Source organism: Micropterus salmoides, unplaced genomic scaffold, assembly GCF_014851395.1.
Source record: "Micropterus salmoides isolate LMB-PRFRI ecotype aquatic unplaced genomic scaffold, ASM1485139v1 Ms_hic_scaffold_10, whole genome shotgun sequence".
Lineage (NCBI taxonomy): Eukaryota > Metazoa > Chordata > Actinopteri > Centrarchiformes > Centrarchidae > Micropterus > Micropterus salmoides.
In genome coordinates, this window is record NW_024040041.1 from 13,056,979 (window position 1) to 13,080,417 (window position 23,439).

A 23,439-nucleotide genomic window follows, 5' to 3' on the forward strand; every position below is an offset into this window, starting at 1 on the left:
GTTGAGTGTCCCCGAGTCCACAAACACGTGCACACACATGCACAAAGTATTACCCTGTCATGTGTTCATCAGTGTCCCCTACCTCTCACTCAGAAAACCTTTATGATGCCCCTCCTTGTTGTCCTGACCATGCATGTTTTCTAATGCACATCTTATTTCCAGCTCGCCGGCCCGCAGACCCCTCTGCAGTTGTTGCCCCCCCACCCCACCCCCCTCCCGCCTATTCTTTACCACAGGGCCATCCCTTTCCACCTATTTGTGACGTTCTCAGCCAATGAGGGGTGAGTGCAGGGTGAGCAAGCACCAATGAGGCCACTTTTCATCTGTATAAAACTTTTCAGGACAGTTTGCCGGTTTGCACTTTCTGTCAGTCCAGGGCTCCGAGAGGAGAGCAACAGCCCAGAGAGAGAGAGAGAGAGAGAGAGAGGGGTTAGAGAGAGAGCAAGTGTGAACTCAGGGGGTTGCCAGTTTTTAATCCTAATCCCACACTTCAAGAAAGTGGTCAGTGAACGAAGTCTCAATTGTTTTAACTTTCAGTATCAGGCCAGCTGCATGGGCCACTCAGACTGATGTAAATGTTTTCTGTGTTTTCTATCTTTTTGTCCTGAAGCCTCTCCGTTTCAGCGAGGATGGAGGTCGCGCACACCAAAGAGTCTGGGGAGGTTCTGTCCTACTTTGGCGTCACTGAAGAGATTGGCCTTTCGCCTGAGCAGGTTAAGAAAAACCTGGACAAATATGGCTTCAACGGTGAGGGAGAGAAAGAAAAAAAATGGATGGACGGTTGGATGGAGCATTGGAGAGTGGATGAAAAGAGTAAATCCAGGAGGAGGAACAAACGTGTAATTTCACTGGATTTAGTTTGGAAGAGAGAATGGAGGGCACAGATTGCTGTGACTCTATTTGTATATGGCAGAGACACAGTTTACCTGAGAGGTGTAGCAAGATAAAATGTCAGAGATACTAAGAGGAGGAGAAAGAGAAGGTGAAGGAGGAGAAGTAGTGGGACGACTACTGAATGACGATGAATGAACTGGCACTGTGTGTGACTTTTTCGCTGATGCTCTAATTAAGGGAAACAAAAGGGGGAGTGATGTTTGTGGAGCAGGTGCATAAGAGTTTCAGGTTTCTGACAATCGGTACTGGCTTTAGTTCAGATTGAAGATTCTGTATTTATCGTTTATTCCGACACTGATTGAATTCAAGCATGACAGCTCAATTCAAGGTCAACTTACTTACTTGGTTATAGTAGTAAGTAGTTTCCATCTGCTGAGGAAGGCAGAATGTGTGGCTGAAAGCTCCCAAAAAGGCTTGTAAGTGGACCTTGAATTCAGATTTTTGTTATCAAACTGGGTAAATTTAGTCTCCATTCTGACATGAAAGAAATTACCTTCATCATACAGGCCGTGTAAACCTGTCATAACAGAAGAAGCGCAGGTGTAATAAATTAGAATCGATGGCTCTGTTTCTAGAACTGGGACACCTGCAGCAAATGGAACAGAGCCATCGTTAATGTTATTAATTACACCTATGATTTCCCGTCAATGACAGGTCAAAATGTCTGCTGTTAAAAAGGCCTGTTAGTAACAAATACCTGCTGGACTAGAGCATCTTACACACAGTATAAAGTATAAAGTCAAAAGCAGCTTTGTGAACAATGTTTTTACTGTTTTACTTTCACTTTTTACTGTCTTATCGTTGCATTATTTCATGCTCAGCAGATTGCTGTGACTCTATTTGTGTGTGTAGCATCTCAGCTGACAAGTGGATGTTGACAGCGTATCATCAAACTAGAACAACAGAGTGGTTAGGGTCATTGTAAAGGTCAGTTAATAAAGTCACTATATTTGTGTCATAAACTGGCAGAGGGACAAGGAGGCCTGAACAAAACAGCTGCTACGCAACATTAATTAATCACTTAGTTCATTGATGGATGTTAGATTATAGTTTCTGTAATGTGATGTTCAGGTTGTTGTGTTTTGATTCCTTAAACTTTTTACGTGGCGTGCAGCTACGCGTTATTAATACTGTTTGTCTCTCTTCACCCACAGAGCTGCCAGCGGAGGAGGGTGAGTCTACTTTACGCCTTAAACACCTGCTTTTCAATCATTCATGTCCTGTTGATATCAGAGTGCATCTTTTAACTGTGCCACACAGACACACCTGTCCCCTCACTTCCTGTGATGACACGTCGTTTATTTGACACCTGTCATTGGCTTCTTGCTCTGTTCCACCAGACCAGGCCATTCAGTTTTGGTTGTTGTAAACCCAAACTTGCATTTTAATGGTCTTCCAGCTGACAGTCCTAAATACTAAGACAGCTTGAACACCACAAAGATAGCTTAATGTGAAGTTGTTGAAGCAAAATAAAGTACCACTTACCAAATATGTATCCTTGGATGGATCACATTCAATGTTTTCTTCCTACTTAAACCTTACTGGTTAATCTATCTTGTATGCAAAAGCTTATTTATTATTGAGATTCAATTTACATTACATAGTATTGTAACCATTTATCAGGTAAATATGTAAATATATATTAACATATACACCAAGGAAATACACAAATGACAACACCCGTGAATATGTGATTTTTCTTTTTTTTTAACAGGAAAGAGTATCTGGGAGTTGGTGGTGGAACAGTTTGAGGACCTGTTGGTCAGAATCTTACTGCTGGCCGCCTGCATCTCTTTTGTGAGTTTGCTCACTTTCCCCTTAACAATAGATGTGACCAGCATCTTTCCATGAGTATGAAGTGCTTGGCAAATAAAAAAGCCAAGACAAGAAGAACAAATGAAGAATACATTATATAAGTTAAAGTTCACAACTATTGCTGAACAGTTTGTAATAGTTGTAATAGATTAAATGTATGTTAAGAACATCAATGGTAGAAATTGAAGCCTGAACCTCAAATTTGTTTTTGCTTTTAGCCAAGATTGTATCTTTGAAATTTCAGTACAGTTTCTACCCATCAAAACCCTACGTTTAGCATGTGGAAGTTGACCAATTGGAAGGTGGTATCAAAAATTAATAATAATAATTAATCATTCAGCTGACGCTTTTATCCAAAGTGACTTACATTTGCTATATATATCAGAGGTCACTCACCTCTGGAGCAACTAGGGGTTAAGTGTCTTGCTCAATAACATATTTGAGGATGTCGCAGTAGGTCGCGGTGGTAACTGAACCCTGGTCTCCCACACCAGATGCATGTGTTTTATCCACTGTACCATCACCACCCCATAGACCACTGTTGTGACCTTGCTCTCACCCATCCATAACATGCTCATAGGGACCACCAATCCGATGGAAGAGCTGCTTGAGAGGCAACAAAGTCATATATTAGCTGCTCAAAGAACAGAAAAACAAAAAACAAACACAAAAAGAGGTAATTTCTTGTCGCTAAATGTGGTTTGATAAACTGCTAGGAATTAAAGATTGCAGATTACAAAAGTGCACATTCAGGGACAATAACGAACCTGACAGTGACGTGAGAATAACTGCATCTTCTCTGACCCCTCTCCTGTTTTCTTTGTTATTACACACACACACACACTCATTGGTCCACAAACACAGCATGTGCATCGCTGAGTTATTAAATTATATTTGGACCCATGTCCTCATTCTCTTTTACACAAGGAATCCCTCTCTCTCTGCCTCCTCCCCCTCATCTGTTGCTCTCTCCAAAACAGTTTCGTGGAGGAGAGTAGGCTGGACACATTGTCTTAATCCTCTATCTCTGCCCTCTGGCCTCCCTGCACAGCTGTTACTATGGCCTTAGAAGGCCTGGCGGCTCTGTGTGCGAAATAGAGAGAGCAAGATAAAGAGAAAGGCAGAAAGAGAGAGTGTGTGTGTGGGCACATATGCATGGCAGGAGCTTTATTTTAAGAAAGTCTCAAGCCAGGACGAGAAACTGTATCCTTGGACAAAGGTCAGGGATGGAAGGAACGAGGGATGGCTTGCAGCAGCAGGAGAGAGTGTGAGATAGAGGGCGGCGGGGTGGTGGGGTATTGGGTTGCACAATGGCATTGTTTGTTACAATGACAAATGAGAGCAATAGATTCAGAGTCGTGTATGGTTTCTAAAAGGGAGAACACTAAATACTGCAAATACACGGTCATCCTATTCATACACAGAGGAATGTCCTGCCACTGTGACGTGCTGACAGGACCTGACGCTCTTTCTGAAGATCGATTGTGTGTTTGAAGAGAAGTAAGGTGAAGACAGACTGGAGAGTGAGCAGCAGAGCCTATTTCTGGGAAAGGGAGGGAGAAAAAGATGTGAGATGGAAAGCAGGCTAATGTAACACACAGCAGGTTATGATGGCGATGAGCGAAAAGTTGAATCCTACAAGATAAGGACGGGATTCTTCTCTTCTCTCTCTTTCTGGTTGGCTCTGTGCTCTGCTGGCCTGCAACTAATCTGTGTCAATGTCAACACGAAGCCTTTCCAAAACAGACCTGCGTTAGTAACGTGGGTCTCCTGTTCACAGGGGCGCACACGTGTCAGACTATAGGTTTGGAGAGGAAAAATTTCGCACATAGGAAGTGCAACAGGTGCAAGACACTATAGAGAGTATCAAAGGCTACAACAGTAATACTTCATTACTCTAAGCAAAAATGAAAAGATTAAAGTTTGTGATTTATAAGTGAAGACTTGAGTGGTCACAATGGCTCTCATTCCCATTTGCATGCAAATAACAGATGCAGAAATGCAATATTTGAACATTTGCTATTATTTGCCCTTTCAAATGTGAGGACTTGAAGCTTTTCTCTGTTTATATGATTGTAAATTGGATATCTTTGGACATCACCTTACACTCTTACACCTTAAACGAAATGATTAATAGTAAAAATTATTAATAATACGTAATATTGTATGTAATATTAGTAATAATTAAAATGAGTGTTGGCTGCAGTCCTAATGTTGTCCATGAGTGTATGATTGTTTTTACCATATTAAGTAATAAAGGGATTAAAGGGATTAAATAGCCTACTAATTTACATTCTAATATTTACTTTCTGTCTCTTTCAGGTACTGGCTTGGTTTGAAGAAGGTGAGGAAACTGTCACTGCCTTTGTCGAACCCTTCGTCATCCTCCTCATCCTCATTGCAAATGCTGTCGTTGGAGTGTGGCAGGTCAGTGAGCACACGCACACACACACACACACAGGAACAATTGCAATCACAAGGACACATACCTGTCCCTGAATACTGTCTTTTACACACACCTAAATATACTCTTATACCTAGTAACAGTCACACACAATAAATCACAGATGATAGTGGCCTGCTCAGGTCGCAGTCTGTGTCCTTTACTGTGAGCACACGCTGCTTTCAGAGCAGCGGCTGAGAAGTGCAAGGGAATCCAGAATGAGTGGCCTGACGTCAGCAAGAGGTGAAAAGGTGAAAGGGTAAGCCAACGGCGGACTGGGACCCGCCCTGCCTTGAATGCTCAAAGTGCAGTCTGCTTTGATACAATCCACACAGTAAAAATACAGAGGGACTATCAGGTTACGCAGGCCTAGGGTGTGTGTGTGTATGTGGAAGGGGGGTTCATATCAACCCAGCGACAGTCATTTGGAAACTATGTACAAGGATTCACACATGGTGGGCATGGGGGAGAATGGAGAGAGGGAGGGCGGCTGGCATCAGTTGGGCTTTACACTTCGAGGCGGTCGAGGGCAGCCTTGGAAGAAATCACACAGTGAAGAGAACATCAGCCTGTTGTTCAGCAGACAGAAACCTCACACTGCAAAACACATGTGGTAGTCACTGAAGATATAATGTCAAACAATTATCATAAACATTTATAATTTTTTAAACCATAATTTAACAACCACAACAATCACTCAAGTGATGTATTATTGTGTTTGTTCTTCTTTGAGATATTGACAAAATACATTGCTGGAATATTGCATCTAAGGACAGCATTGCATGTTATTGAGAATGTGGTGGGTATATACATATATATGACAGTGCACAAGAAGAGGTGACACACTTGCAGAGTTTGTCTGCAGTTGGCATGATCCGAGAGGTCACAGCACCAAAATGACCATATTTCATGTTTTGTTCTGTGTGTATTACTGCGACAGGAGCGCAATGCAGAGAGTGCCATTGAGGCTCTGAAGGAGTACGAGCCTGAGATGGGGAAGGTTTACCGGTCGGACAGGAAGAGCGTGCAGAGAATCAAGGCCAGGGAGATTGTTCCTGGTGATGTAGTGGAAGTTTCTGGTAAGATTCCCAAAAGTGGAGGGCTTTCTTTTTCCCGACTTACCTGCTGTATTTACTCAAAGTGCATTCTGCCACTGAAATTGCTGTAGGAATTTGGCTACAGCAGCAATCTTCAGGGTCACAGAGTATCTTGGTGTGGGAGACATCATTGTGGTCAACTCCTAAAGAGCACAACAGTCTCAGCTCACAGTTAAGATCATCAGAGCATGTTAAAATAAGGACAGTGCACAGACAATCCGTAATTTCAGTGTTTTGTAAAAGCTGCTGTATGACAAAAAGCAATCTATATACATTTACTTAAAGTTATAGGCCAACTTACTGAAACAAACATTCATGATCATGCAGGCAACACAGCTATGTGGAAATATTAAAAATGGAGCTTCTGGTCTGTGTCTTTTCTAGTCAGTAGACAAGTTAGCAAAGGAAGCAGCAGCCGACACTGGGAAATTTAAATGAACTGACAATGATAAAGTCTTGCAAAAGAGTGGCTCAATCTGTATGTAAATGTCAAATCATACGTATAATGCATGGTAAGGTGGATCCTACATACTAGGAATATAATAAGACTGAGGACACACTTTAACTATGTAGCACATCCTAATAATTAAGCCAGAGGTCGTCTTTGTGGCTTATCCAAGACTTCTCAACCTTCAATCTAGATGGCGATTTACAAACTCACGATCAGTTCACTAGAAAACAAAAAGATAGCTACAGTTTGCGTGTTCAGCCTGATCTCTTTCCTGACTTCTAATTTAGCATAACAATGAAATCAAGTTTCTCAGTTTCCTTTAGCTTCTCGGCTCATCAGCTCATATACTTTGAAAGAATCACATGCGTGTGTGTGTGAGAGTACATAGCTGCCGATGTCCTTGAGAATGAACAGGGGCCCTTTTAAGGCAGTCACAGAAAAAAGGGGTGGAGGGGAACTGAAGGAACTTGCTGTGGGAAGAAAAAAAACAAGCTTGAGTATAAATACACTTAATATCGACGGCCAGACTCGCTCCTCTGTCTCTCCCTCTCCCTCTGTTTGCTGTACACCTGTTCTTTTCATTTCATGATCTCCCCAAGGTCTCCCTCTCCCTCTGTCTCTGACTGTGGTGTCAGTTTTCAACAACAACACTATCCATCCAGAGTGCTAAAACCAGTCAATCAACCCTGCCCCCTCTCCCTTCCTTCCTGCTTCCTTCTGTAATACTGCAGTTAGATTGACATGAATCTGTTTGTACTGTAGTTCTGCACAAAAAGCAAAAGCTGCTATATAAATAAATCATTTAATGCTGAATGGACTGAATTTTGAACTTTTGTGTGCATATCTGTGTGTGTGTGTGTGTGTGTGTGTGTGTGTGTGTGTGTGTGTGTGTGTGTGTGTGTGTGTTTGTGTGGACACCAGTTGGTGACAAAGTGCCAGCAGACATCAGGCTCATCTCCATCAAATCAACAACCCTGCGTGTGGACCAGTCCATTCTCACTGGTACGTGTCACAGGACAGGTGAACAGACAAAAAAAAAGATGTCTTTGAAATCTGCTTCCTTCCCTGACCACCCTTCCCAAAACCTGTGTCTCTTATAGGTGAGTCTGTCAGTGTGATCAAGCACACTGATGCTGTTCCAGACCTCCGAGCCGTCAACCAGGACAAGAAGAACATGCTGTTCTCTGTGAGTCTTTTTTTATGCGTCTTGCCCTGTTTTGCCATCGCTTGGCTCTTCCTTTTAAACCTGATTGTTTCCATCAGACCTGACAAACTCTCCTTGCTGTTCATTCTCCTAAACATTTTTCTTCTCAGCCTTAGTGCAACTGCCCCACTTCCTTTACCAAATAAATATTTTTCACAGCAGCAACCATCTAGCAGCTCTGTGAGGCTAGCAATTTGCCACAGTGCTTTAAGCTATGTTAATGCCACCAACATGCTCACACAATGGCAATGCTAATGCTGATGTTAACCAAAGATAAGGCTACTGTACTCAGCGGAGGCTGATGGGAATGTCATTAGTTTTGCTAATTTTTCATTATAAAACAAACTATTTGACAAATCACATTTTTTACACAATGAAAAATCAGGAGTCAGGATGATTCATCTTTTGGGACCATGACAAAATTTCGTGCCAATTCATCTAATAGTTGTTGAGATATCTTGTCTGTTGTCCAGACTGACCAACTAAACTTCTAATACATTTCTCCCTCTCTCTTAAAACTCTGTTCAGGGCACCAATATCGCAGCTGGAAAGGCCACTGGTATTGTTGTTGCAACTGGCGTTGCCACTGAAATCGGTAAAATTCGTGACCAGATGGCTGCCACTGAGCAGGAGAAGACCCCTCTGCAGCAGAAACTGGACGAGTTTGGAGAGCAGCTCTCCAAGGTGGGTGAGGACAGATGAAAAGGTTTTCTGAAAATGTTTATATTAAAGCTACATCTACAGTCTCACACATCCCTGTGATTGTCCAGGTCATCTCCCTCATTTGTGTGGCTGTGTGGATAATCAACATTGGCCATTTCAATGACCCCGTCCACGGAGGCTCCTGGTTCCGTGGTGCTATCTACTATTTCAAGATTGCTGTGGCTCTGGCTGTGGCTGCCATCCCTGAAGGTAAAACCCCAGGGATTCATTTCCATTTGGTTATCGAAGATTATCATTCTAAGATTCATCTTGTGCAGCTCATCTATGTGATGCTGTAGCTACCAGTTCATTAAAAATTAGATGAGGGCCATTGGCTTAGGATTTACAACTCATACAGTACTATACACTTTATTAAAGGAGAAACTCCACCGATTTGTGACATCACTTGAGTCCGTGTTGGTTGGATTGAAGACTAAAAGTTTAAAAGTGAAGAAAAATCTGGCATTTGGAAATGTAGTGACCAGATCACCTGCTTGAGGCTAGAGACTCAAGGCCGTGTTAGCCGCTACTAGCATAACACACCAACCCAGAATAGTACAAATACTTAAATCCACCTTCATTCATTTTTTTCCTTTATTTTTGGTGGCAGGGTTGGACAATCAGCTTTTTCTGATATCCTCCTAAAGGATATTTTTTAGCAGGTGCAGAAGCAGCTTATCTAGTTTCTCTTAACTTGGAGAAGCAGCTGTGTGTCATAGACAGGAAGCCAAACAACTGTTGTCTTCTTGATCTAATTCTTTTGGTCTCAACACAACTCCAAGAATAGATGAAAGTTAGAAAGACAATTGGTTGATAAATCAAGAGCTTGCAAACCCATCTGTTGTGATTAGGGCCCTAAAAATCATCAAACTCCTACACTTGAAACAGCTAATTGTCTGCCGCCTCAATGGTAGGCCTACCTAATAAATATTCTGGGACAGATACAGTCTGAGATTTGGAGGTGCCCACATTCCTCCCCATCACACCACAGTCAGCTACACACTCTGCCAATGCTCATCAGAGTCTACATTGTGATGATGTCAAAAGGACAGCATCATCTGCAAACAGATGCCACATAATGTCACTAAACTGGACACTCTCCAGACCTTCACTGCACCACTGCGAGAGTTGATTTCTGCCAAGAATCTGAACACAGATCTGACTGAGTGGCTTGCAGCAGCCCCCTCCAACAGGAATACCTCGGAGAACACAGTAGTTTGGGAGTACTCCAGCTGATGTGTGAACGGCTACGTAGAGACCAGCACTATTGTCAGCCTGCCCAGTGGCAGAGTCCCTGAAGTCCTGGTGGTTTTAAACATAAATACCAGATCATTGTTTTTTGTTGCGTGGTTCTTTGGCTCAAGAAGTTCCTCTTAATGTTTAGTCCACCTTCCCAACTGTTTGAAAGCAATAACTGCGTATTTCATTCAATACCTCTCTGCCTAACCTGTCTCTCCATCCATCGCAGGCCTGCCAGCCGTCATCACCACCTGCCTGGCTCTGGGAACACGTCGTATGGCCAAGAAGAACGCCATTGTCAGAAGCCTGCCCTCTGTGGAGACCCTGGGCTGCACCTCAGTCATCTGCTCTGACAAGACCGGTACCCTCACCACCAACCAGATGTGTGTAACTAAGGTAGGTTCATACTCACATGTGCAAGGTCACACATGGACAAAGATACTCACATTATTTTCCAATTCAGAAAGTCTGCTGCTGACTACAAATGAGAGCAGATCTAATTCAGGAATTGTGTTTGTTTCCATGCAGATGTTCATCATTGATAAAGTCGACGGTGACGGTGTTTCCCTTGGTCAGTTTGACATCTCTGGCTCAAAGTACACCCCAGAAGGAGAAGTGTAAGTGTTAAAAGAGTTCAAAGATAATGTTATAAGACCATGTGAACACCATAATGCATTCTTGGACGGATGTTGACAAAATATTTTGTCAATCTTTTTTCACTAGTACAAGGAATGGAGTGTCTACAAAGTGCGGACAGTATGACGGACTGGTTGAGCTGGCTACCATCTGTGCTCTGTGCAATGACTCTTCTCTGGACTACAACGAGGTCTGCAGAGTATTCAGGACATTTTACGTTAACGTTTATGACATTTAAGTATACACATACCACACTAACAATTTAAAATGTACTTTCTTTCTGTCTTATTTTTTCATAATGCAGTCCAAGGGTATTTATGAGAAAGTGGGTGAGGCCACTGAAACAGCCCTGTGCTGTTTGGTGGAGAAGATGAATGTGTTCAACACTGAAGTGCGTGGCCTGTCCAAGGTGGAAAGGGCAAATGCGTGTTGTGCTGTAAGTCCACAAAATATTCCAATATGGGCAAAATGTGATTTTCGACAGTCTCAAAGTGGTCAAAGGGAACTTTCACTTTATTTTCTAACAGGTGATCAAGCAGCTGATGAGGAAGGAGTTCACCCTGGAGTTCTCCAGAGACAGGAAGTCCATGTCAGTTTACTGCTCTCCTGCCAAGTCCGCCAAAGCTCCTGTAGGAAACAAGATGTTTGTCAAAGTAAGTGTATGACACAGAACATACAGTATACAAAACACTCCATTAAGCCAAAAGCAGACAACAAGACTACAAATCAACAGCCTTACTAGCAGCTCTGTGAGGATGTACTCAGGATCAGAAATGCTTTGAGCTAAATGCTGAAATTGCAGCTCCCAATGACAATGCTAACATGCTGATGTTTAGGAATAATGTGAACCATGTTCACCCTCTTAGTGTATTAATTCAATTAAATTTTATTTGCATAGCGCCAATTCATAACAAAAGTTACCTAATAGATGTTGAGATATTACAGTCTAGACCAAAGCGGTGGACCAACTAACCAACACTGCCATCCCTAGAGCCTTACGGCTCGCAAAATAAAATCTTTCTGGTAACACTTTCTATGAACGTCATCACTATAATGACTTATGCATATATTTATAACACGATATGATGCGTCCATAAGACATTATAACAGTTGTTATAATCACTCATTGTCATTATATCGTGTTATAAATATATGCATAAGTCATATAGCGATGACCTTCATAGGAAGCGTTACCATATTTCTTTCTCTCAGAATAGAAATGACATGATAATAAAACAGCCATCCAAGATAAAGTTCAACATTCAAAACTGTGTCAACAGGGTGCTCCAGAAGGTGTCATTGACCGTTGCACGTACATTCGTGTGGGCACCACTCGTGTACCCCTGACTGGCCCAGTCAAAGACCACATCATGTCAGTCATCAAAGAGTGGGGCACCGGGCGCGACACCCTCCGCTGTTTGGCACTGGCCACCTGCGACTCACCTTTGAGAAAGGAGGAGATGAAGCTGGAGGACTCCACCAAGTTTGTAGAATATGAGGTGGGTGACTGAGGACGGATACAGACGCATTAAGGCGAAATTAAAGAAAAGGATAATACTGCAGTAGTTGCTGTCCTGCTTGAAAGTAGCTCCAAAGGACACTAAACCTTTTGCTTTCTTTGTCTCTCCAGACTGACTTGACTTTCGTGGGCTGTGTTGGCATGCTCGACCCTCCTCGGAAAGAAGTTGTGGGTTCCATTGAGCTGTGCAAGGCTGCTGGCATACGTGTCATCATGATCACTGGTCAGTACATGTATTATATTCAGTATTTTTTGCAATTTCTTTTGACAATACAGAATTTGTTTCATGACAGCACCCTCTGTCGCTGTAGTTCCAGATATTGCACTGTATTTATGTAACTTCTGAGATAGAGCCAGTGAAGAAAATTGTAGTGAAAAATTCTGAACCTCAAATTAATGGTTGCACAAATACTGTCTTCACATATATTTCCAGTACCAATGATGATGATCACCAGTGTTATTCCTGAAGAAATTCTTTAGTTGGAGATATTGTAAGAAGATATGAACAAAATCTTATTAGAAAGTGATTTCTAAGATATATTTGCACGGTGTTGCAGTGGCACTGTCGCCTCACAGCCAGAAGGTTGTGGGTTCAAACCCTGGTTGCCCTGACCTTTCTGTGTGGAGTTTGCATGTTCTCCCCATGTCCACGTGGGTTCCCTCGGGGTGCTCCGGCTTCCTCCCACCATCCTATGATATGCAGGCTAGGTTAATTGGTGTCTCCAAAATTGTCCTTAGGTGTGACTGGTTGTTTGTCTCTGTGTGGACTGGTGACCACCTTTTGCCCGATGTAAGCTGGGATTGGCTCCAGCCCCCCGCGACCCTGTACACAGGATGAGCGGTTGACTATGGATGGACATGTCCTCCCTGTACAAATTTCTCTAAATTAGTTATTCTTTTTTCATGCAGGGTATGAATATCCTGCTATCAAAAACTGAAGGAGCATGAGCAACAACAATTCGCCACAACACGACAGCATTTCACCACAACACGACAGCAATTTGCTACAACACTACTGCAAATCGCCACAGCACGACAGCAATTCGCCACAACACCACAGCATTGGTGAGACAGAAAAGGAGAGGGTAGATACGTATTTGACACTGATCCTCGTCCTGATTGGTTGCCCATCTCTGTCCGTCATTTTGTAAAGCATCTGTGTCTGGCTGCTAATCTACTGCAGTATCTACCCTTTCCGTTTCAGTCTCACCAATGCTTTGGTGTTGTAGTGAATTGCAGTAGTGATGTGGAAATTTGTGGTCGTGTTGTGGCAATTTGCAGTCGTGTTGTGGCGATTTGCTGTAGTGTTGTGGCAGAATGCTGTCGTGTTGTGGCTATTTGCTGTAGTGTTGTAGCTATTTGCTGTAGTGTTGTGGCGAATTCCTGTTGTGGCGAATTGCTGTAGTGTTGTGGGGAATTGCAGTTGTGTTGCAGCGAAATGCTGTTGTGGTTTGCACTTCAGGGCCACCGTAGTTTGTTGACCAAATAATCTGCAAGTTTACATCAGTTATTCACAAAATGTATTGTAAGGGGATTTATCATTTTACCTGCAACATTTTTGGAATTCCATTTGTATATATGTTGCATGCAATGTTTTCACCCAGTTCAAATAATTATATTTGGGTCCAGGAGGGGCTCAATGATATTCAAACAAAGACCAAACAAATTACATTTTGAGTTTGGGGGGACAAATCGAACTTATAGCAATCACAGGTTGGACAGGTTGGAGTGAACAGTGAGCATGAAAACAGTGCCTTTTGGATGAAATTAGTAGATGTGACTCCTATACTCAGTGTTTAAATCTCATTGTATAACAAATCAAGCCTAACAGAAACATTTCTGTCCCCCCAGGTGACAACAAAGGCACAGCTGTGGCCATCTGCCGTCGCATTGGCATCTTCTCAGAGGATGAGGATGTCACTGGCAAAGCCTTCACTGGTCGTGAGTTTGATGACCTCTCTCTATATGATCAGAAGACTGCTGTCCGAAATGCTGGCTGCTTTGCCAGAGTGGAACCGTCCCACAAGTCTAAGATCGTTGAGTTCCTGCAAGGCTTTGATGAGATTACTGCCATGGTGAGAAGAAAGGACTTGTTGAGTCCCTTGTGCTTAAAATTGAATGAAACAATTTGACTCTCAGTTTAACACATTATTCCTCTTCATTTCCCTTCTACCCTTCACCAAGACCGGTGATGGAGTGAACGATGCCCCTGCCTTGAAGAAGGCGGAGATTGGCATCGCCATGGGCTCTGGCACTGCCGTTGCCAAGTCTGCCTCTGAAATGGTCCTGGCTGACGACAACTTCTCTTCCATTGTGTCTGCCGTTGAGGAGGGCAGAGCCATTTACAACAACATGAAGCAGTTCATCCGCTACCTCATCTCCTCCAATGTAGGCGAGGTTGTCTGGTGAGTACACGTAACTTGTGTAGATGGAGAGATGAGGTCTAAAAATGGGGAAATGTACCATTCACAAACACTACAGTGTAATGTGGAAAGAGGAGAACTCTCAAAAATAACAATGATATAAGACAAAGAGATAATAAATGTCGGTCCAAAGTGGAAAGCACTGACAGAGTGACTCGTGAAAGGAAATTTCATCAAAAACACTTTCAAAAATGCATATGCATCATACATAAGCAGTGAATTTAATCAACACCTGTGACCTTCACAGCCACGAACAGCCTTTCCTTCAGCAATTTGCTTTATTTTCTTGTGTATTATTCATTATTTATCTAATTATCAAAAGTAGGCATACATTTTTTTTTTTAAATAAGTCATATTATGCTTTTTGGCTTTTTCTCTCTCCTTTATTGAGTTATGTGTCTTTTTTTGTGCATTTAATATAGTTTGCAAAGTGAAAAAGCCCAAAGTCCACCCCAAAGGGAGTTCCCATCTCCCACAGAAAACACTGCTCTGAACTGCCTGAAAACAGCTCGTTTGTAGTCCAGCTGTTTCCCTTTCAAGCGAAATGCGCCTCATATAACGCTCGCCAAGCGGCTAGTCTGACACAGCCTCAAAAACACCCGTGGAAAAACACTGAGCTGCAGCACACACCTCTTCTCCCGTCCAAACACTAGCTACCCTCCAGGCAGTCAATGGATATGTTTTTACTGTGATGTAGAGACAGAGCTCGGTTAAAACTTTATGGATGAAAGATACATTTGTTACAGATTAATAACTCACCACTCTGAAACTCTTGCTCCAGTCCATTTTACTAAGTTGGTTCTCACTGACCCACCCTTCTCTGCTTTTGATTGGCTAGTGGTCCTCAACTAGGAACTGCGCACGTGCAACTCCCAACAAAGATCACTTAGAGGCAAGATGTGTCACTCCATTGCTAAAACGAAGCCTTCAACACACAGGTTGAAAAGAGGAGCTGCAGCAATGTGCAGTATGACAAAAATATGTTGTTTTTTGAAAATTAAACCATGTAACGTTTTTCACTTGTCATAGGGAAAGATCACAATGGCTCCCTTCCTCCAAGAGTTCCAGTAAGCGATGACAGACAGCAGGCACAATACCAGCACCGGGTTGCACCAACAGTGCTTAAGTTAAGTTAGGGCTTAAAGTCAAGACTAAAGTCTTTGTAACTACTAGCTAGTTTGTAACTAAATCAGCTACAAAAATTGGTAACACCACGACTACTTGGGGCATAACTTCATTTATTTAGACTTAAAGTCATAACTACGGCAAGTTGCCAATCAATGATCAATGAGTTACATACTGGATTACTGTGGTGCAAAATTACATGCAATTAATGATGAAAAATGCTGTGGGTCAGAAAAACATCTGTTTTACCTTTATTGGGTATAATTCTGTGACATTTTATGATTTACACCTACTCTGGGGCATGTATATCTATTTAGTTGTTACTTAGAATTATGTTGTAACTTATATATGTGGTGCAAACGCTTTGATTTTAGCAATGCGTCAATCACAACTTGGTAATAATTTACATTATAAATAGGCAAAGTTTGAACTTAGACAAAGCTGGTGCAACAGGCTGCAGGACCCTGAAACCAAAGCAGCCATCATTAATTGTTTTATTTACACCTGTGCTTTACCTGCTGTGTCACTGCCCTGTATATTACTGGCAGATGCTTTTATCCAAAGTGACTTACATTTGAGAAACAACATACAAGCATCAACAAAGCATCAAATACAGTACAAGATCTACAACTGACAATAAATACTAGTAAGTGCTAATACCACATATCGTTTCAATGGGGTAAATACCTAGGGAAAGAAGTGAGAGTTAACAAAAAAGTGCAATCAATACAAGATAACTGTAAGGGGATAGAAAAGAAGAGCACAGGAATGTTAGAGGTTAGGAGTTGTTAGAGGTGTTATAAGAGGAAGTGTTCTCAGAAGAGATGAGTTTTCAAGAGCTTCTTGAAGTTAGAGAGGGCTTTTCAAGCCCCTGCTCTGATGGCGTGTGGTAGCTCGTTCCACCATCGTGGTGTCACAGATGAGAACAGCCGGGACTGGGATTGCTTTGTGTGAAGGGATGGCAGAGCCGGGCGGCATTCGTTAGAAGAGCCTAGTGGCCAAGAAGGAACGTAAACTTGTATTATGGAGCTGAGGTAGATAGGTGCAGATCCTGTAGTAACTCTGTATGCAAGCATTAGTGACCTGAATCTGATTCTGGAGGCCATGGGTTGCCAGTGGAGGCAGAAGAGAAACTGGCCGATAGTTCTCAACTTGAGTTGGGTCGAGTGAGGGCTTTTCGAGCAAGGGTTTAACCCGAGCCCTTTTGAAAGTGGTCGGGAAGGTTCCTGAAGCCAGAGAAGTATTTATCACATGAGTGATTGCCGGGACCACAGAAGGAGATATGGCTTGGAGGAGATTCATAGGAATCGGGTCCTGTGGGCATGTAGTGGGACGGCTATGGGTCAGGAGTTCTGATACTTCGTTCTCTGTGAGAGGAGTAAACGAGGAGAGTGAAGTGCCATTGACCTGGGAGGGAAGAGCAAAAGATATAGCAGGACTGCTACATGTTAGCCTTGGTGTTGAGCCTTTTGAGCCATTTCCCTTGGAGGGAGACATGTATAAGGACTGCTACATGATTGTATGATCCTGTGCCGTGTTCACACAGTGGGAGCTGACCAGGGCGGGAATAGAATGGTTGATTTTGAGAGATTTAGAGAATTTGCTTGTTACAGCTGCCACTTTGCCTGTGAAGATGGCAGCAAAAGGTATCAATAGATTTTCCAATCCCCCTGTAGATATGAAAAGCACCAATGAATCTCTACCACAATTGAAAACAAATAGAATAGTATAGCCAAATCTTGGGTTGGTATCCAGACATGAACACACTGAAATCACCAACACCCTCACACAATCATATCTAGACAGATAAGAAGAGGGACAGTGTTGAACTAAGAAAATTATTTCCCACACTTTCTCCTTAAGTATCTTCCTGACTGCTGCCCTGGGTCTGCCTGAGGCTCTGATCCCCGTCCAGCTGCTGTGGGTCAACCTTGTGACTGACGGTCTGCCTGCCACAGCTCTGGGCTTCAACCCTCCAGATCTAGACATCATGGGCAAGGCACCCCGCTCCCCCAAAGAGCCCCTCATCTCTGGCTGGCTCTTCTTCAGATATATGGCCATTGGAGGTACAGCACATTATGTTCTCTCACTCTCTCTCTGTCTTACGATCTTATGAAGCACTTGAGTGCAGGAACATGGACATATTATCTATGATCTGAATCTGTCCTGTCGTCACACTTTGATTTGGTTTGATACTTACTGATACCGCCAATAAATCCTTCATCCCATAGTGGTTGAAGCACTGCAATTTCCTTTTTAGTTTGTCTAAAACGGCCTCCAACGACTTGTGACAATCTGGTCTTTTGAAAGAACACCACAGCCACATGAGAATCAAATGTTCACAAATGCAGCTGTAAATTTCATCTCAAGAACTCTGAGTATGCAAATGAACACTGGTTTCTTTAACAACGTCATCAAAACTCTCTGGCAGAAGTTATACATGTAACATCCACAGGTTTATTCATGATTTTTAGTTTTGAACTGCTGTCACAGGTTCCTTGAATAAATAGTTTCTTTCTTTGGATGAAGGACTTTCTTATTTAACACGGTAATATCTGTTCCAGGCTACGTTGGTGCTGCCACTGTCGCAGCAGCTGCCTGGTGGTTCTTATACTGTGACGAAGGACCAATGATCACCTTCCACCAGCTGGTTAGTATTTAACATTATTTAGTCATTCGTTAATTGTTAACTTTTCCTACAAATTATGCATCTGCGGTATCATCTCACAGCGTGTAACTAAGCTCCTCAGAGATTGTGTCAGACTTAAGTGAATACCAGTTTGTTTTTCTGTCTTCCCTGCCAGTCACACTTCATGCAGTGCAGTGAGGATAACGAGGACTTTGAAGGCATCCACTGCGAGGTGTTTGAGGCAGCCCCTCCAATGACCATGGCTCTGTCTGTGCTGGTCACCATCGAGATGTGCAATGCTCTGAACAGGTCTGACTGCACTGTGAACGAACTAAACGTCAACACAATAACAATAGATGATATTGTCCCTAGTGGTGAAAGTAACTAAGAACATTTACTCAAGAACTGGACTTTCAAATCCAAATTATGAAATATTTTGCCAAAAAAGCAAATATTGGAGAATTTGCTACCCTGTTAATCCCCCCCCCCCCCCCCCCAGTTTATCCTGTGACTCTTTAGGAGGGGGTCTGACCGCAAGGTTGGAAAGAACTGAACTACTTTATCTTCAATAGAAAAAGTTAGAACTAGCTCCATCTTAATTAGCAAATAGTAAAATACTGCTTACATATTAATGGACTGGTAATTACAATCCAATAATGTCATGTCAATTGTTGTATTGGTACTTTTACTTAAATACTTCTTTAACTGCTACGTAGTTTACTCAGTGGTGGAAGAACATGGGAGCCATTTTTCTGTATTGAGTATTGTTAGTTTGAATGCATTTTGCTGATCCTACTTATGTATTGCTGCTGAACTTTTACTTGTACAGTGTATTTTTACACTGTGGTATTGAAGGAACAACTTGTTTAATCAGACCTAAACAAAAAAAGGATGGTACTGCAACTATGATTCTGATTATAACAATACACACGATACACAATATGAGGACATCTTCCTTCAGTATTTACCACATATGTATCAGGGCTCATATACATACACATTTTTTTTCATACATTCACTTCAACACACACACTCATATGACCTTGAATATTTTCAGTCTGCATTAACGTACCCCTCCGCCTCCCCATCCAACCCCACCTTCCTCCTCCTACCCACACCCCAGCTTGTCTGAGAACCAGTCCCTGATGCGCATGCCCCCCTGGAGCAACGGCTGGCTGGTGGCCGCCATGACCCTCTCCATGTCCCTTCACTTCATGATCATCTACGTCGACCCCCTGCCCGTAAGTCTGGCCTCCTGCACTACAAAACAAACATCCATCTCCCTCCACTCCTCCGTCACACACACCATGCTCTCTCTCACAATCTCATGGTTTACAGACAATGCAGCGCTCAGTTGCCCCAAATTACTAACATAGGTGGCATTTAAGGTGGCACACAAACAAACCAGCTGCTCAGCTTTGCGTGGCCTTTGTGAATTCCTTAATGGGTGCAACTGTTTCTGAATGTCTTTGCACAATTCTGGGTGAAGAACATTATCTAACAAAACCTTTCAGAGAATACTTTCAGTGGAATATGTTATTTATTGTTGAAATAAATCCAAGTAGGAACCTCCGGTTCTGAAAAGTGAAGCCAATGAAAAAGTGCTTTAAACCTGCATTCTTTCTAATGGCCTGCAGGGGGCGACTCCACAAAGAAGTAAGATTGTATGTTACTGTACATTAATTAAACGTTACTCGTTAACTGTGTATCCTTCTAGCTACATCAGTTGGTAATCCTCAAAAGTCAGCAAAAGTTGCTATATTTCCAAATGTTTTCACGTTTCTGGACATTTTCAACATTTTCCTGGATAACCTTTGGGTAGAGAAGATGACTTTCAGAGATCGTTTACTGTTACCAGCTACCTAATAACATTGACAAAATATGTCTACATCAATGCAGAACAAGTTTCACTATTTGATACTACTAGTATGTATTATTTTAATTTAATACTTTACTTTGCCTTTTACTTTATGCTTTACCATTTACAATGTGTGCTTCCATGGGAGCTACCATTGTTGTGTGACGTCGGGGTACATATTTTCTCTCAGAGTTTCTCAGAGTAGGAAATCTGACGTTCCATAGTACTTTTTCTAGTCGGAGGTCAGAAATTTCCCAGTTCCCAGTTACAGCATAATGCTGCCGTTCCATATTTAAAGCATGTTTGAAAAAAAAAGTATAAATACTATCATATAGTAAAAAATGTGTGTAAATTGATGTAGAAATATGTTGCTAGGTAGCTGGTTACACTAAACCAAGGCAGTGCTGAGGATGCCACTGGGTGTACACTTGAGAGTTTGTCACTGTCAGCCATGTTTTTCGTTCACTATCGGCGTCAGGCATCACCATGCACCTGGAAAGCTTTGAGGTTGAAAGTAAGATGTTTCAAATTGGACATTTCCCAGTTTCAAGCAGTCTGGAAAGCGGCATTTGAATAAGTTTAAGAGACCAAACTGAAGCAATGATCATGAATTGGATCTGATGTTCATTGATCTCAAGTGGTCACAGTAACAAACACAATAATAATACACAGAATAATACAGACATTTAAACTGATCATTAGCACTAATGTTAATAGTGTCTGTATAATTAATATACAGCTGCTTCTTACTAGAAGTTGTGCGTCTTGGCATCTTTAACACAGTGCTGCTCTCGTCCACAGATGATCTTCAAGCTTACCCACTTGAACGTTGAACAGTGGATGATGGTGTTGAAGCTCTCCTTCCCCGTCATCCTCATTGATGAGCTTCTCAAGTTTGTGGCTCGCACATACCTGGAGGGTAAGATAAACATGTGACCTGATCTCCATTTTTCTTTTATTATTATCAGGGTGGTTCATAGTGTGTAAAAAATACTTGGAGGGGATTTGGGCATGACAGGTGCTGGTCACATTATCATTCATTGGTGTGTGTGCTGCTTCAACACACTCAGGGTAAAGCTGGGATGATTTTCATGTAATCTGGCAAATAAACTGCATACAGAGTTTCCATTTTAAAAGCTTACATTAATCCCTCTGGTGCATATCGTGCATATTTAATTTTGTGAAACATTTTATAGGAACTGTTAGAGGTGCAGCAGTTATGAGTCAGCTACTATAAAACAATAAATTAGGCTCCAACACTTGGAGAATACAGAAATCACTCTCATTACAGTACATCACGTTGATGAGTAATGTGTAATGAAGACAATGGGCTTGTGCACCAGAACCTTATGTTCTTACTGAACTGAAATATGATAACACAGTCTAAATAATGTTTCTTCAACTCTCGTGCATTTGTGTTAAATACAATGCAGCACTATGTGGGAGTCGGCTCATGCTTGGGCTATAAATGTGTACACATCCTTCTATTCAGATGCCAGACCTACTATTAAAATATACACCACGTGTACAAATGTTAAGAACACATGGTTTCATCCCTCTCCTTTAACATTTCAACCTGAACTTATGCCACCGTCTCCTTTTACATCGGTTTTTAAGGAATATATGATTGATTAATGGAATAAGTTACTTCCCAATTAAATGCCATTTAATGTATTTTAACTGTTGTTTTAATCTCTTTCCTTTTTCCTTATAGTTTTAATTATCTCCCACCCTCTTTCCTCTAATCTCTGTTGACTCTGATGACATTTATCTAATTATCCTCTCCTTGGATGCTCTTTTTCACCGTTCCCTCTCTGACAATCCAGCCTAAACCTGTTTCCCCCTCCTCCATACCCCCGTAACAAAACAAGGTATTCCCCTGACTGATGCTAAAGGCTTAAGCACGCTGCATCATGCACGTCTTGCTGGGTATTATACATGTTTAAGTTACTCTGTCAAAGAAAAAATGTCTGTTATGTGTGTGTGTTTTGTTGATTTTGTCTGTCTTGCAAATGTTTCCGGCCTAATACATTTGAATCCTGAGTGTAGCTGTGATCAGTTTGGTTGGCTGTGCAAGTAATTGGTCTCCGCATACTATATAGTATTACATAGCTGGGGTTTATTGTTGGAAGCTTGAAAAGTTATGTTACTTGTTTGAAGTAGCTTGTAGATCCTCTGAAAGTAAAATACTATCCTGCTTTAACTATGCATTTACTGTAATCAAACTAATATTGTGCAATTTGGTAGCAAGGTAAAACATAATCAAAATGGATTATGTTGTATTATTTCTCAGACACATGTAGCTCGCTTGCTGTTGTGATCATAAGAGGCACCCAAGCAGCCTTGAAATCATTATTTTGGACATTGCTCACATAAAAAAAATGCTTCAACATTTAGATTTTCTCACCTGTCACTGTCACAAGGTGTGGATGTTTTCTATTGATTTTAACTGAAATTGCATTTTATATTGTAGTTTAGCTAATACATTTGAAAAGTGCAATATTTTTCCCACTATGTGACACTGCTCAATAACGGACTAAAATAAGTTGGCCTATATAAGATGTAAATTTGGGAAATTACTAAGTTAGTTAGTTCGCTTTCTTGCCAAGTGAATACATCAATGCTGGAAACAGCAGCCTGTCTCTGTACAAAAGGTAGCAACCAGCACCCCTAACACTCACTAATTAACACATTATAGGTAACCTGGTTTGTTTAATTCATGTATGTAAAGTTATTTCTTTCAAAAACGTGTTTAAACACCAATTTATTGTTTTTCTGCTGTTGCATCAAACCATTTCTTGAACCAATGCTGGTTTTGGTACAAATTTAAAAACATCTTTAACAAGCTTTTTCAGAGTTGTTTGAACAGGACAGGCTAGCTGTTTAGCCACGCTAAGCTAAACTAGCCGGATATTGGCTACAAGTAAACTTCTTTTTTTTCCCCCCCAAACTGTTCCAAAAAATATTCCTTTAAACAAATTATTGTTATTTGTTAGTGGACTATTCGCTCATAATGCTTTTACTTAACCTCAGCACAATGTCATTACCATACAACTGACAAGCTCGCATTTTCCTATCCAGGGAAAGTCTAGCGGTAAAGTGTGACGGAGAGCGGCTGAAGCAGAGAGAGCGGAGACTCAGGGTGGAGAGAAAAGGCTGAGCGCTCCCCAGAGAGAGCTGCCAAAAGTCACTTGACCTGATCAAAACAGCAAGTGGCATGAATACAGAAGAAAACAGCCATCTGAAAATACACCAAGAATGCTGCAAAATATTTTTTCTGTGTATGTACTGAAGTTAATATATAGGTAAGAAGAGTTATTAAAACTATTGTGTTGATTCTATTCTTAAAGAATAAAGATATGTATTAAAGAAATCATCAGACTTGGGTGTCAGTGTTTAGCACC

At 41.7% G+C, this 23,439-nt stretch overlaps 1 protein-coding gene across 2 annotated transcripts; it reads left to right on the top strand.

The window, feature by feature from the left end:
- Positions 1-362: 362 nt before the first annotated feature.
- Positions 363-23,414, top strand: atp2a1 (ATPase sarcoplasmic/endoplasmic reticulum Ca2+ transporting 1). 2 transcript variants are annotated; one of them, XM_038696950.1, is made up of 26 exons: positions 363-501; positions 611-747; positions 2,049-2,066; positions 2,609-2,691; positions 5,032-5,136; positions 6,093-6,231; positions 7,622-7,702; positions 7,801-7,886; positions 8,433-8,588; positions 8,675-8,816; positions 10,075-10,241; positions 10,374-10,462; positions 10,569-10,671; positions 10,786-10,917; positions 11,009-11,134; positions 11,762-11,980; positions 12,112-12,223; positions 13,852-14,075; positions 14,185-14,405; positions 17,412-17,614; positions 18,113-18,198; positions 18,353-18,486; positions 19,301-19,418; positions 20,837-20,954; positions 21,862-21,906; positions 23,117-23,414. In XM_038696950.1, the coding sequence occupies exons 2-25, from the start codon at positions 630-632 to the stop codon at positions 21,864-21,866; spliced, it is 2,985 nt and encodes a 994-aa protein (XP_038552878.1). In that variant the 5' UTR covers positions 363-501; positions 611-629; the 3' UTR covers positions 21,867-21,906; positions 23,117-23,414. The 2 variants fall into 2 exon arrangements, with proteins under 2 accessions (XP_038552878.1, XP_038552871.1); XM_038696943.1 differs by lacking the exon at positions 21,862-21,906.
- Positions 23,415-23,439: the final 25 nt, after the last annotated feature.